Raw genomic sequence first — 14,471 nt, 5'->3', positions numbered from 1 at the left:
ACAAAATGTCAGTTTATGTATTTTCTTAATTGTGATTTCTGGCCATCTGGCATCCATTCAGAAAATTACTCTAGTACCTAAACGCTTATCGGGTAGCAGCATTTAGGCATCTCACATTTAAATTTCCAAGTTTAACCTACTCACACTTGATCTGTCTATGGGAATAGACATAGTTGATCTCAGAAGGCAATTCAACTGATTCTAAGATAAATGTATAAATTAGCTCAGAAATTTACATTTAGACAACTGAACTGAATGAAATTCCTGGCATTGTCCAGGGAGATTTACCCGCTCATTTAAATGCTCCACTGAATTAGCCTTGATAACACAGACCAATGGGAAACAACTATTTATTACTGTCTTGGGTAATTTTGTTTGACAGCAGGCATCTGATCAAAAAGGAACAGCAGCACAATCCATAGTTATCAATCCCTGGAAGTTGACAACAACAATGCATAGGACATGTCCTGTGATTTACAGCAGCGGTCATTTAAGACTAATAGCAGAATTAATTAACCTTTCACAGCACAGAGTGTGACAGTTCTACAGAGCAAAAGCTTATGTTGCCATCACCATCACAAATTTAAACTCCTTCACTTCTCAAATACCTTAAAGCAATTCAGTTAATTAACCATCACCTTTTAATTGTTAATGGATTTTTAATAAATCTGGTCCCTTAAAAAGAGGTGTGCTCTCACATAAAAAACACTAATGTATTTAATCATAGCTATATATTTTTAAGACTTGATTAGCTACCATTAACGTGTTCCTAAAGTGCTGCTATGCATGCCTGTGATCCTCTTGTGGCACATCAGTAAGTCTGCATTTGATATATACATCAGAGGTAAAATATCACACAAATTCAGCTTAAATATTTCTTATCCTTTTCAACATTTACCCTATCATATGTAGAAAGCAAATTCATCTTTTTCCATTCCTTGTTTCCTAGGCTAAATTAGAAAGTAATGGTTTTGGTGCTTTGCAACATGGTTCTTAGCCACTGTGATAAACCTGGTTTGCACCTGTTGCTCCAGAATTCATCTTTATTGAGGCAAATATTAATAATCAGGTTACAAATTCTTTCCCAGTGTCTTGGAAAGCCATATTAGTACTTTCCTAGAAAGATATGCAATGTCTCTTTCACTGTATTTACTTTTTTTCAGAATTGCATTATAGCATTGTTTTATCATCATCCAGTATACCAAACTACCCACAATCAGTTCCAGTTGCACACCAGTTATGACTGATGTTTTCTAAACTTATATAAGAATGCAAAAGGTTGTGACTGGGCACTATATTTAAAGCTGTTCTTGCCAATGCAGTCCTTGGGGTCATCCAATCCCATGACAGCCTAAGCAACTTTATTTCTGTCATATCAGTCAAAGAACATGCATGTCCAGTGCAGCTCACTGTGCACTCTCTCAACAGCTCATAGACAGTTGAGGATTAACACTCCCCCTCATCAGTGTATCTCCACAAAACAACGTACATTTGCTCTATCCTTACGCACCTGTCAAAGGAAAGATGTAAGGAACATATATGAGAAAGAGGGGGGAAAGCCAAGCAATGGAAAGAATAAATATCTTCAAAATTCTGCTAGGTTTTGAAGTGGTGATTTATTTTAGTGCAATGTTTCATAAGGCTGGTGTTAAAGTTTTTTCACGGCATGCTCTGGGAGAAATGAAACAGTATGGAAGCACATGAGAGCTATCATGCTTCATGGACTCACAGCTGGAGATCATTGTTTTCCCCATAAGGCTTAAATAGTGAAGCAGGATTGTTTGTCATAAAGAGTATCTGGGGACACAGAACAGTCTACGGAAAGTTTCCAGATGCTGAGAAATGGTGCTGGGATTTTCAAACACATTCTAATTTACCAGAAGCATTTCTCCCTTTTTCTGGCTCACAGCATCACAGGTAGCATCCAACCCACCAGATCTCATTTTAGGCTGAATGCACATCAGTGAGAAAGAAGGTACTCAGGCAATCAAGAAAGAGGAGGTCTAACAACTGCTACAAACAGACCTTCTAGGACAGACAGGGAAGAAAGTAAGGTAAATAAGCCAAGCATATTTTCCAGAAAAGTTTGTGGCTAACTAAAGATTGCCTGAAACCAGGGGTCCTCAAACTTCTTAACCAGGGGGCTGGCGCATAGATGAAGCGGCAGGCAGCCATCTGCGGCTGCTTGGTTTTCCCCCCCAACCCCCGGCGGGGGGGGGGGGCGGGGGGTGTGTCTGTAAATACCGGGGGCTGGATTGAGGACCCTGGGGGGCCGTATCTGGCCCGTGGGCCGTAGTTTGAGGACCCCTGCCTGAAACTAACATTAGGTTTGTGCTACAACTGTCCATGCTGGGTTTTTTTTCATGATCAAGCATTGTAGTCAGTGCAAGAATCAATATTGATCAAAAAGTCAGATTTATGCAATACCTATCAGGGATGTCACATCTTCATCAGTGGTTTCAGTAGTTTATACACAGGGCAGAGGTGGCATTATAATTTTTTCTTGTATCCCTTTCCAGTCATTCAAAATCCACAGTTTAGCCAAACTAGACCCACTGGGCACTCAACGCTTTGCAGAAAAAGGGCATTTTAACAATTAATGAATAACAACAGGGACATTGTTGGCCTTTCCTTCTTTGATCCCCGCTACCGATGACCTTCACTGCTGCCATCACAAGATGAGAGCTCCATTCTCTTTGAATGAAACATACAGCAGAAAGCAAGATGCTATTAATACATGTTCAAACATGTATTAGACACGGTGAAATAATCACTTGCATCCTAACAGGTCCTCACCCACCTCACAAACTGCAGGTGAAACACTGACCCAGCTGAAGCCCAACAGCAAATTTGTTATCGACTGTAACTGTTTGGTTCCAGCTTCAGTTCGTGAGGAGGGGGGCCCAAGGTTGTAGCTGTGATTATTTGTTATTAAATTTTTACTCATGATCCCAAAAAATACTTTGAGTAGGAAAAACAATAGAATGCATAATTGATTGCTCATGGACATCTGTGAAACAACAGCTGGCATTTTTAGTGGGGATCTGGTTATACATTTGTGATACAAGTAAGTAATCTCTAAATGCCACTTGGTAACTTTCTACTCTTAAAGAGACAAGCTTCTCCAGATGTATCATAATTGTTTACTTCCTGCAGAATTGCTTTGCTCTTTACATCTTGGCACCAGCTTCTAGAATTTCCCGGTAATGCATTAAGTCTGCAGCCTGCTGGCACCAGAAACTAGGTAATAAAGACTTTCAGGGGCTTAACAGTTTGGTTTCTTTTTAACTAATGTATAAAGAGAAGTGGAAGGTGAAATAATATTTTACAGTAGCAGGATAATAAATACAGAGGCACGACCCCTGTTATGACATGACGCTACTATAGACAGCATGGAGCTGAGGGCATGGGCTCCACTTACAGCACCGCATGCATTGAGAAGATGTAGCCCTGCTTTATCTGCCTGGCTTCGGTAAAGCCTTTTGGGAGGAAAGGCAGGGGAAAGGCAGAACAGCTTTGCCTACATTTCGTTCTGTGCCTTTTCTCCATCTCTGGACTGATTTAGAGAGAAATCCATATGATGTAGGAGTAATGGTCCTGGATTTCTGCCCACACAAGAAGGAAAATCACCTTTACTTTTAAAGGTCACAGTGAGCACTTCCCTTTAAATCGTGTGAATGGTATTGTTCCATGTATATAAGAAGGTAAAATGAAATGCTAACTTCACCAAAGTCTTAATTCATTGCCTTTCAGAATCTTACTTAACATTCTTTGAATGGTCTCCTTTCCACCCCATCCCACCCCACCCCCCTTCATTTTTTAAATGAGATAACTTCAGGATCTTGTAGTAAAGGTTTCTGAAAAGGTGCACTTAGTAACCATTACATGACTTGTAATGACTCCTGGAGAAATTTGTATTCTTGGGAAAAAAAGGTCCTCTGAAGCAAATACATTCTGAAGCATATAACCTAGTTACACAAGTGTATGTCACATATATACCATTTGTTCATCTAAGCAATACATTATCCTTATACTCCTCAGTAAAAACTATACACTGCCTTAAAAAAAAAAAAGACCAAACTCACCCCACCAAACTAAAAAAAAAAAAAAATGGAAACCTACTTTTTTCCAATTTAGAAAGATACATTCAGATTCCTTTAACATTAATGAGGGTTGCTTTTTCTGCTTTTCCAGGTAAAACACAGGTTATGGGTGAAATCAAGATTGCATTAAAGAAGGAAATGAAGACAGATGGAGAACAGCTGATAGTAGAAATCCTTCAGTGCAGAAATATCACATACAAATTTAAATCTCCAGATCATCTACCAGGTATCACACAGCAACCAGCTTCATGATACTTTAAAAACACGAAGTAGGATGTATCTCAAGTCATTTAAAATCACCACTAAAATGGGAGAGAACATTGCTTCTTAATCAGAATGACATAATCTATAGGATTCTTTCTGAAGTTCTTTTTTTCTCCTGTAAGCAACTTCAATGGAAGTAAAAACATTTGGTAGAAACAAATCAGCTCTCAGAAGTTAATCCTTCTTTTAATTTACTTCTGGTTGTTAAAAATTAATCCTTTTTTAAGTTTAATAAAAATTACAACTTCCTAGGTTATTAAAGAACAATTATATCCAGTGAAAGATTATATTTTGGCATAAAAGTTTTTTAAAAATTAAAACCTCATGTGAGCAATAGTATTTTCAGATCTACATAAAGACATCAGGTATTTGTTCCTTTAATGACAGCATTATAAGCACACAGTAATTCCCCTGGATTTGGCAGGGTGATTCCATTTGTACACTATGTGAACGAGAACAGAATATGATTCTGTAAAGCACCATGCTCTATTTCTTCACAACACTTCCCCTCTGTTGAAGTCATTAGCAACAACAATTATTTAAAAGCTTCTGTATTTAACTCATTGAACTATTTTTCCCCAGACCTGTATGTGAAGCTGTATGTTGTCAATATCTCTACCCAAAAGAGAATAATTAAGAAGAAAACCAGGGTATGCAGGCATGACCGAGAGCCTTCATTCAATGAAACGTTTAGATTTAGCTTGAGTCCTGCTGGGCATTCTCTTCAGGTAATTCTGTGTTTTATTAAAACCTAATTTTGGATGTTGTCCATGCTGTGCTGTGGGCATTTGAGATCGATCTTCTACCCCAGTTGTTTGCTGGAAAGAGAAAGTTACAAAGATAATAACAAAATTACATAATAATGGAAATATCAGGTTGAAGGAGACTTTAAAAGATGGTTTCATCCATCACCCCAGACTGGCAAAGAGTATTTATAGACCTTGATCGAAAGTTTTATGCTTGATCTGTTCTTAAAAACCCATAGAGAAGGAAGCTACGCATGCCTTCCAAAAATGCTTTTCTATGTATTTAGAAAGCTTAGTGCAATATCTGACTTATATATGCCATATATTTAAATTAAGTTTACTTATCCTTAAATATCCTTACAAAGCACAGAGGAAAACTATTCTGCTTCTTTTTCATAAAAAAACCTTGCACACTGAAAGGTTGCTACCATATCTCTCCTTTCCATTTTTCCAGGCTAGTAAACCAAATTTCTTTGACATGTTCCACTGCCTAAATGTCTAATCATGTTATCATTCTCTCCGGTTCTTCAACTTTAAAAGCTGTGGTGCCTAGAATTAGACACAATAGTCATAATCTCAGACATGGCAGAATTACTGATAATTCCAAGTCAAATATTCTTGGTGTACATTTGTAAAGGAGACGACAGGATTTTCAGTCTGTGGATGAATGATGTGTGGAACTGATTTTGGAACAGTCCCTCTCCTGTGATTTGGTTGCTTAGACAGATTTGATCATTTGGTCAGATTTGCTTTTTTAGATAGGTAGCATTCACTTTACCTACCTTCATTTACTTTCACATGGGTCGATAACTAATGTAAACCAGATATTCAGGCTTCCTCTAGTCAGTGGAGAGGGATGGACAATTCCAGGGGCATCTGCATACTAACCTTAAAAGTAAGTAGGAGGAAATGTTGGGCATATCAGCATCCACTTAGTGTAGCTCTGAATCTGGAAGACCAATGTAAACAAGCCAGCTACATTTTGGTGACTACAGTAAATGGGAATATATAAGTGCCTATGTTAGGCTTATTGGTTGTATCATTAACATTAAAGCCAAAATGGACGCTGTTTATGAAATGAGGTCAACAAAAATAGATACTCTTTTTCCTGTGTTAAGGTGTCCTAACATCTTTATTGATTCAACAGACTCAGTAAAAGACTATTTAAGATGTTGTATTACCTGGGGAAATCCAGAGTGGTCAGTAAAGTCTTGCCAGAGTTTAAGAGCTAAAATTCCTGTAAAAACTTTAGTTCCAATGGTGGTTTGAAGAGGAAACCATAAGGGGTGAGTAGACCAGTAAAGAAAAAACAACAGAGTCATATGGAAAACTAAGCTATCAAGCTGACAAGGAGGGGGATAGTGAAGGAGGTAACCACAGGAACAGTCGGACTTAGACTTGGCAACATTTCCTTAGAAACTCTGTGATATGAGCTGGTGCTACATACCTGAGAGAATGAAGGCTGTAAAAGTAGCAAGGAACAAGTTTAAAACAAACAAAACTTGTTTCTTCTTCACACCACTCAGAGTTTGAGCTGTAAAATTCATTGCCATAATGTATTTGGGATGCTAAGTATCTTTATGGAAAAAGTAACTGGAGAAAATGATTGGACAAATTCTTGGGCAAAATACCTCCTAATCTGTTAAATAGAAACACACCACTTGTGCGTCAGGAAGTCAATGGTGCACAGATCATAGCAGGTATTTTGGGTAAGTGTCACTACATGATTGTCCTGTTCTTACATTCCACCTTAAATGCTGCTCTATATACTTTTGGAAGCAGAGTATTTTCTTGTTGAGATTTTTGATCTGACACAGTACATCTGTTTTTATATGACCTTCATGCTTATCAGTCAGTTTGTTCCTATGGCAAAGCATGAAGCTGGCTGATTTGAATGCTGAATCTGAGTGATGAACATTTAGGGCCAAAGAGATGGACACTGTCAAAAGGGATTTCAGGGAGAGGGAAAAGAAATAAAACCAGAATGTACAGAACAAAAATGGAATTGGGACATTAAGGAAGGCAAAAAGATCAGAGGTAAAGTAAGATAAGATCAAACATGGTAATCCTAGAAGGAACATTGATAGAATTTTTTCTGTCCCCAAACTGTTGCTGTGTCAGTATGAAAACATCCTGCAAAAAACATTTTGATAGGTTTCAGACAGGCATTTGCCTCAGTCCCTGGCAGCTTGCTTGCTCACTTCCCGGATTTCCCTCTTCCCTGGCAACCCACCTGGGACCTTTCTGGAAAACACTAAGCTCCTGGCTCCTTTGCCTTGTTCCCTAGCTGGCTCCTGGCTGACTGGCTGGCTGCTATTAGAAATACATTATGTCCTATGTGAGTGTGATCAGAAAATCCCAGAAGAATGTTTTTCACAGATGTTCTTGTTTGGGTTGCCAGAGTGTGGGCTGACCATTTATTTAGGAAACACTGAACCAAGTGACCTAGAAAGCCACCAGCAGTGGAGGCAGGCTGCCTGTTTTTCCCAAGGAGAGGCTTTCTGATGAGTGGAGCTCCCTAACAGCTCAGTGCCTAAGAGTCATTTAGTCTTGCATCCTCAAACCTGTTGAATAAGGCATATGTAGGTGTCTAAGCTGCCTTTGCACATAGCTTACTTGCAAAATCAGCCAGAGAACTGGGAAGCTCATCCAGGAAAATTATTGCAAATTTCTTCCCTTTTTTTACTTTTTTTTTTTTTTTTATTATTTCCATTGTAATGTAAAATTTGCATTTTTTACTTTGTTTCCAAAATCAGAACGGAAAATTTTCAAAAATGTTGGAGTTCTTGATTACTGGGAACACTAGTTCTTCTACAGTTCTGTGTCTACTGCTGTATGGTCTTTTCTAGCATGTCAGTGGAGTACAAAATCCTTGAGTTCTGCCATCCTTCTGTTAGCCTAGATCATTGAAACCAAGCAACAAAATGCCCTGTTTTCTCTCCTGCTGGCTCACATGGATGGTGACAGCCTCCTACAGTTATCAGTCACATCCCTCGCTCATTGCTGGAGGTCTACTCTGTGACTGTGAACATTGCAAACCTGCTGCTAATCCTAGCATGGAAATGCTGTTTTTCATGAGTTCTTTTTCTTTTTGAAAAACTTAGGAAGTTGATAAAAAAGAAAGGAAGCATTGAGCTTGTTAATTCAGTTAATAATTAATAAATGCCAAATTTTATCTGAATGTGTGACTATAAATCACGCCCTGAAATACATACATTATCAAAAATGTTTCTCCCAGAAACGTGTAGAATGAACTTACAGATCCACAGAATGAATCAAGTTCTTCAGCTTGCATGGCACAAAGCTCCTCAGCTGGAAAATGTGTCTGTAGGATAAATGAGGGAGAGCCTGCATGGCTCACCTCAGTGCCGGGGCGATTCCTTGCCCTTCCCACTCTCCCTGGCTGGGCAAGCAGGAGCAATAAGACCAGACACAATACTGTGGCTCGTGGCAGAGCCATAGCAGGAGTGAGACTCCAGACTGACTCTACATTTTTAGTTAGACTGCCGCTTGCTGAGGTCAGAAACCAGAACTCTGGGCTTTCTCACACACTAGCCTGCCCGGAGTTACAGCCCCTATGCCCAGCACCCTCTGACTTCCACACACTGAAAATGAACCAGGACCTCACCTGCATCAAGCTTCACCTTGTAACTTCAAACTTGACCTTGTGTTTGTCTTTGGTAGCCAGCAGGCGAACAAATTACCCGCTGAAGTTCAAGACTGTAATCTTCTAGTTGCTACATCCCCTGACAATAAAAGAGAGGACGGGGCAGGTTCAATTTTCACAGGGCTTGCTTTCCCTTGTGAAAGTGACTCTATAGAAAGGGTTGCACTCGTTCTTTCTTTTCTCTTCCGTGAGTAACAAATCAGAGCTCAACATTTCTGAGTCTTTCATGTTTGCTAGCAAATGCAGTATGTTAATATGCACGTTGGTAATTATTTATTGTTATCATTATTTTCCCAGATTCTTCTTGTCTCCAATGGAGGAAAGTTTATGAAAAAGACACTGATTGGGGAAGCTTATATCTGGCTTGACAAAGTGGATCTAAGGAAAAGAATAGTAAACTGGCACAAACTGTTGGTCAGCTCCACACAAACACACTGAGCAGAGCTATCTGCTTAGGGCACAAAACCTGCAGAGTCTGCTATAAACAGCATCCCTCCAAGACTATAGTTTGATATCATTGTGTTTAGCTAGTCTTTCAGAATACAAAGTAGAAAAGAGCAGTCTCTGGGCTACATAGCACACTTAAATGAGGGCTAGTAGACTTGTTTTGCTGCAAAAGACAGCAAAAGTAAAAGAAAACCTGGGCCCAGAAGCTAAAGTGAGGCTGTTTGAAACGAAGACTGATACGAGGGCTCCGTGTTATTGGACTCTGTGAAGAGAGTAACTGTGAAGGAAATAACGAAGGCTGGAAGGCAGGTGTTCCCGTAGAGTTCAGCTGCAGCTGGAGGTAGTGCGATGGAAAGAGCAGTCTGGTTTTCTGTGCAATCAGAAGGAGATCATTTTATGCAAAAGCACCTAGGGTGATTGACTTTCCAAATCTCACTGATCAGAAGTGCAAAACTTGTTTCTCTGCACCTTAGGATCTCTGATAAATTGCTGTAGTGAGATTATGCCACTTGACACAAACTGCAAGTCGTTTGCCAGAGTGGTAATGTTGTTTTACATTAGTTTTTTTCCTTCTTCCTTTTTCCTTCAAAAACCATACTGTGGAAAATCAGATCTGATTGTTTCATTTGTTTCTGTGTGTTAACAATGAATATAAACCACTGTCCTAGAATGTAATGGACAAAACTATACCAATAGTCTATAATTTTGGATGTGGTTTTAAAGACAAAGAAAGGACAGGATGCCAACTGCACTACATCAGGAAGAAAAAATGCTGTTTTGATGTCAGTGACACTGTACTTCACCCTATCCTTTGAATCAGCAGTTTTAAAAAAAAGTTTGGAATTGAAGAGACTTAAGCACTGGGACTAACAAAATCATTTCAGCTAGTCCTTCCTTTTTTCAGCAACCAGTCTTACTCTGAAACTCTACCGAGATGATGAATTCTAGGCTATTTGGTGGGCACTTTGGAGCAGTAGACCCACCGTGCTAACCAACCTGCTTGGTGCAGGGCTCTGTATCAACACTAGTGCTGCACTCAAAATCTAAGGGGAAGGGACAGCAGGGAGGGTACTGCCGGGGTGCTGTTGCATTAGAGATAATTGGAAATATCCTCTTGCTGTCTCAGGTGAATGTCTGAGTATAATCCGCTCAACATCATGGCTTCTCAGTTAAGAAAGAATTAAATTGGAAGGTACTTGAAACCTTTAAGACTGTGTCAGCACTTCCACGCCTGAAGTCCCACTGCCCGGGGCTTGAAGCTGAGCAGTTAGCTCACCTGGGAAGGCACTGCTGCCTGGGATGGCTTAGGCTGGTGGTTGTATTTTGCCTTGTATCAGTTTTGGGGAAGAAGGGAGAGCTTTTTCTCCCATTCCTAAAAGCATAGTAGTTTCTTTAAAAAACAAGAATCAATACGACACTAACTCCCAAGTTACTCAGAAGTCATTTAATATTTCATAGCTTCATTAAAGAGTAGTTTCCCTGGAAATATTACCTCATGACCTTTGCATATTTAAAAAGAAAATGACCAAGCTTCTGCACTTCAGATGTTTATTTTTCTTGCCCAATAAGGGCTTTTCAAAAATTATTTAATGTCCACCTTCTTACATTTTCTGAATATACATAGTACACTTCCACAGGCTGTGCAAGACCAACTGAAAATATTCTTCTGGAAAATAATATATGCTTGAAAAAAAAGGGAGAAATAAGGCTCAGTTTATTCAGAAGATGGACTGACCATGAAAAAGCTACACCATTTAATCTGGTGACACTTCCCACATACAGTTTTTGATTTAACTTTGTGAATTTAGCAGTGTGGAAAAAGAATTTGAGAAGGAACACACAGAAGATATTAATACTGTACACACAAAGGAAACTCCTGTTAAGGTATTGATAACCTGTTGGCAGCCTGCTTAACTTGCAAGCAAAGCAATCTTATCAAAATCTTATTAGCTATCTTAAAAACACAACATCACTGACAGTGGAAGTAGGATGTGTGCTTTGATGAATTTTATGTTTTCACCGGTATATGTATACCCTACCTCTCATATATTTTAAAAACAGTCCTCTGGAGTTATTGTAAACATCCTATATGTTTTGATGTTGTGTGATGTTTTTATAAGACAACAAATACTTCAAAGAAAAAAATCCCCAACTGAACCAAAAAATCCTACGTGGATATATTTGACATATGTGTTGCTCTTTTGGTGGGTTATTTTGCATTCCTGATGGCTATAGTATATTCTTTCTTTGAAAAAAAGAAAAAAGAAAAAAAAAAGTCCAGTTTCAATTACTGTGTGAAGTACAAGCCATGAGGTGTGCAATTTTGTGCAAACTGCCGGTAATTTTGTTTTTGCTAAGATTTATTATGAAGACAGCAAGTCACGCTGGTAGTTGCTATGGAGATTTCCAGCAGGAACAAGCACTATCTGGCTGCCTGACTGGGAAGCCTGTAATCATCACTCCTGATTGAGAAGCGGACAGGCGTGCTTTGCTCTCACACACATAAAAATGTGGCCAATATTTTGTAAAATACTTTGTGTTGGGTGGTATAGCTGCGGCTGTATGGAGCAGCTACCTTTGTGGTGTAATCAGCTGTCGGCAAGGGTTTAATTTAAGCATCTTTGATTCTCTGAACAACATGAAAAATGTTTCTGCACGTTGAAATGGCAGTTTTGGACTCCTGTTGTGAAACGCAGAGTAGAGTTTGTCAGGAGTGCAGCACTGCCTTGGCCAGCTGCAACAAGGCCAGGGCTCCTTTGGTGTCACCCAGGGTGGGCTAGCGACAGACCTGGGCCCAGCACACTCCCTCTTTTCTGAGGCAGCATCATTCAGAGGTCAAAGGATGCTTTCAAAGTGTGCCAAGTTCCTTTTTTTGACCAAATTTCTAGGTTGTACTGGAATCACTCTATGCAACACAGATTCATGTTTGAATGCATTTTTTTCTTTTTCTTTTTCTTTTTTTTTTTCTTGTTTTATGAATGAAGTCAGGAAAAACTCTCTTGTGACAATGTTTTTTAAAAAATAATCAAACAAGGACTATTAGTATTTTTTTACTTTTTTGTATATATCTCAGTATATTTTTTTCACTGTTTTCTCATTAATTTTTGTTTCTTTCACCTGGCCAAAAGTGCTTAGATGTGGCAACAGCTTTTATAATTTCTGAGTGATTGCTTGTTAATGAGTTCACACATACCTACAATTGCTTTGAAAACACATATTGCAGGAAGGCAATAGCAGAAGTATTTTAACTTTTTTTATTCATAAATCTGCTGAGTCAACAGAAATTGAAGCCGTTTCTTTGTTCAAGGCCTTGTGTAGTGGAAACAAGCTGAAAAATGAGCAAAAGCACAGTGTTGTGTGTTTACAAATGACAGGGATTTCTAACATTATCATTATTATTATTATGCATACAATAAGCAGCAAACAGCCACTTTTTTTTTTTCAGGTTAAAACTAGACATGAGAGTTTCTGTGATGAATGTTGAGCTAGTTCCTTATCATTACACTTTAAAGGGATAGTATCCAGAGGCGATGAATGCTGCTTCTTCGTTATTAACCATGTTTTTACATTACATGGATCCTGTGTGGAAGAAACCAAAACCCATCCCAAACCAGCTGAAGTCAATAACAACCAATCTGTTGACTTAAACTGGCTTGAAATCAAGACCTAGGAAATATTTGATTCATTTTTTTCTGGATGCTGGGTGTTTGCATGGTTAGGTTGTGGGGTATGGTAGCTGGTAACCAGCTGATATTGATTCTTACTTTGAGGATGATTATGAAGAAAAAGAAGACATCTATTACATTGTAAGCTAGTGTGTGCCCAATAGAGATTATTTAATTAGGATTTAGTTTCATGGAGATATCATAAAGATGTTAATAGTATTTTTTTAAATTATTATTTGAATCATAACTGACACTATTTTTAAGTACTTTATTTTGATTGCTACAGTGTTGAATGTCCCAGATTTCATTATTTAAGTATATATCTAGATATGTACATACCTATGTGAATAACAGAGAAAGTTTGCATTTGTGTGAGTGTAAGTTATAAAGGTAATGAAACAGAGAGGAAATTTAGTGTAAGTATCCACCTACATTATATTTAAACCATAGTCCTACACGCCTTGTGAATTTTTGGTACACCTGGCATGTAGGATCAGTTGCTCTTTATGAATACATGTTGCCTTTAGAAGGAAAATAGAAGGAATAAATGAGACCGGATACTCTCTCTTTAAATCATAAGAAGCATTTTAATGTTTTCTATATGTTCCATTTTCTTATTTTGAAAAGATTAATAGGTAAATATATTGATGAGCTCAAAAAAATATAATATATATAGATATCCATAACTCAAATAGATGATTTGAGCAAAAGCCGTTTTCTTAATTTGTTACCCTGTAAATAAGTATACATTTTTGTAAAACAGTTTAAATTATTAACTCCATCTGACATCCAAGCATGTGAATGTGTTCTTATTTGACTGTGTCTTATAGATGTTCAGTGACGTGCTCAGGTGCTCCACAATGGCTGACTAACATGTGCTGTCATGCTACGGACAACGTGTACAGCATACCCAATGTTTAAAAAAATCCAAAAATACCAAAAAACCCACAAAAATACAAAAAAAAAAGATTAATCCTTGGAGAAATGTAATGTTTCCACAGTGAATGTTGCATGCATAGGTGGTGGTTTGTTGATGCTCATTTTGGTTTGAATTTCTTTTAATTTTGATTTTGCTTCCAGATTCATCAGGAAAAAAAAATACAGATTTGTTCTAAACGTTGTAAAAACTGGAAAAAAAAAAAAAGCAGTATGGGAATTGTATAAAAATGCTTGTAAATCTGTCTCAGTTTTCACTTTATGTATAAATCCATGTCATGGTTTTGTGATTGTATACAGGATGTATCTTGAGAACTTATGCAAATTGTGCTCTATAAAGGCTGTTATCCCAGTCTGAGAAATAAATATTTAAAATATCTGGTTTGGTTTCTTTTCCGTAATTAGCACAAAAATCTATTTTGCTGGTTCAAATCTCCCATTTGTTGACCACAGTGGTTTTATTGTAACGCTGTACACACTGCCCATTTTCATGTGTCCTATTTCAGCATTAGCACAACTCCCAGGGTACCAGTAACATCCCACATTTCAGTATGAAATGAGGAACAGTTGGTTCATCGCAACTTTTCTTCAAACAAGTCAGAACCAGAATCCACATGCAACTTGTTGATATCTTCACCCAGAT

The 14,471-nt window shown here is 38.2% G+C and overlaps 1 protein-coding gene across 2 annotated transcripts in view; it reads left to right on the top strand.

The window, feature by feature from the left end:
• PCLO (piccolo presynaptic cytomatrix protein) overlaps window positions 1–14,206 on the top strand; it is a 402,891-nt gene extending 388,685 nt beyond the window's left edge. For both annotated transcript variants that reach the window (XM_055712580.1, XM_055712583.1), the window contains exons 24-26: window positions 4,195–4,329; window positions 4,950–5,095; window positions 9,078–14,206. In XM_055712580.1, the coding sequence (XP_055568555.1) occupies window positions 4,195–4,329; window positions 4,950–5,095; window positions 9,078–9,218 (422 nt within the window). In that variant the 3' untranslated portion in view covers window positions 9,219–14,206. The remainder of the gene's footprint in view (window positions 1–4,194; window positions 4,330–4,949; window positions 5,096–9,077) is intronic.
• The last annotated feature ends 265 nt before the right edge of the window (window positions 14,207–14,471 follow it).

Source organism: Falco cherrug, chromosome 5 (genome assembly GCF_023634085.1).
Source record: "Falco cherrug isolate bFalChe1 chromosome 5, bFalChe1.pri, whole genome shotgun sequence".
In the NCBI taxonomy this organism is placed as follows: domain Eukaryota; kingdom Metazoa; phylum Chordata; class Aves; order Falconiformes; family Falconidae; genus Falco; species Falco cherrug.
The sequence above is the reverse complement of the archived record's forward strand: the minus strand, read 5'-3'. Positions and strand labels throughout refer to the sequence as shown.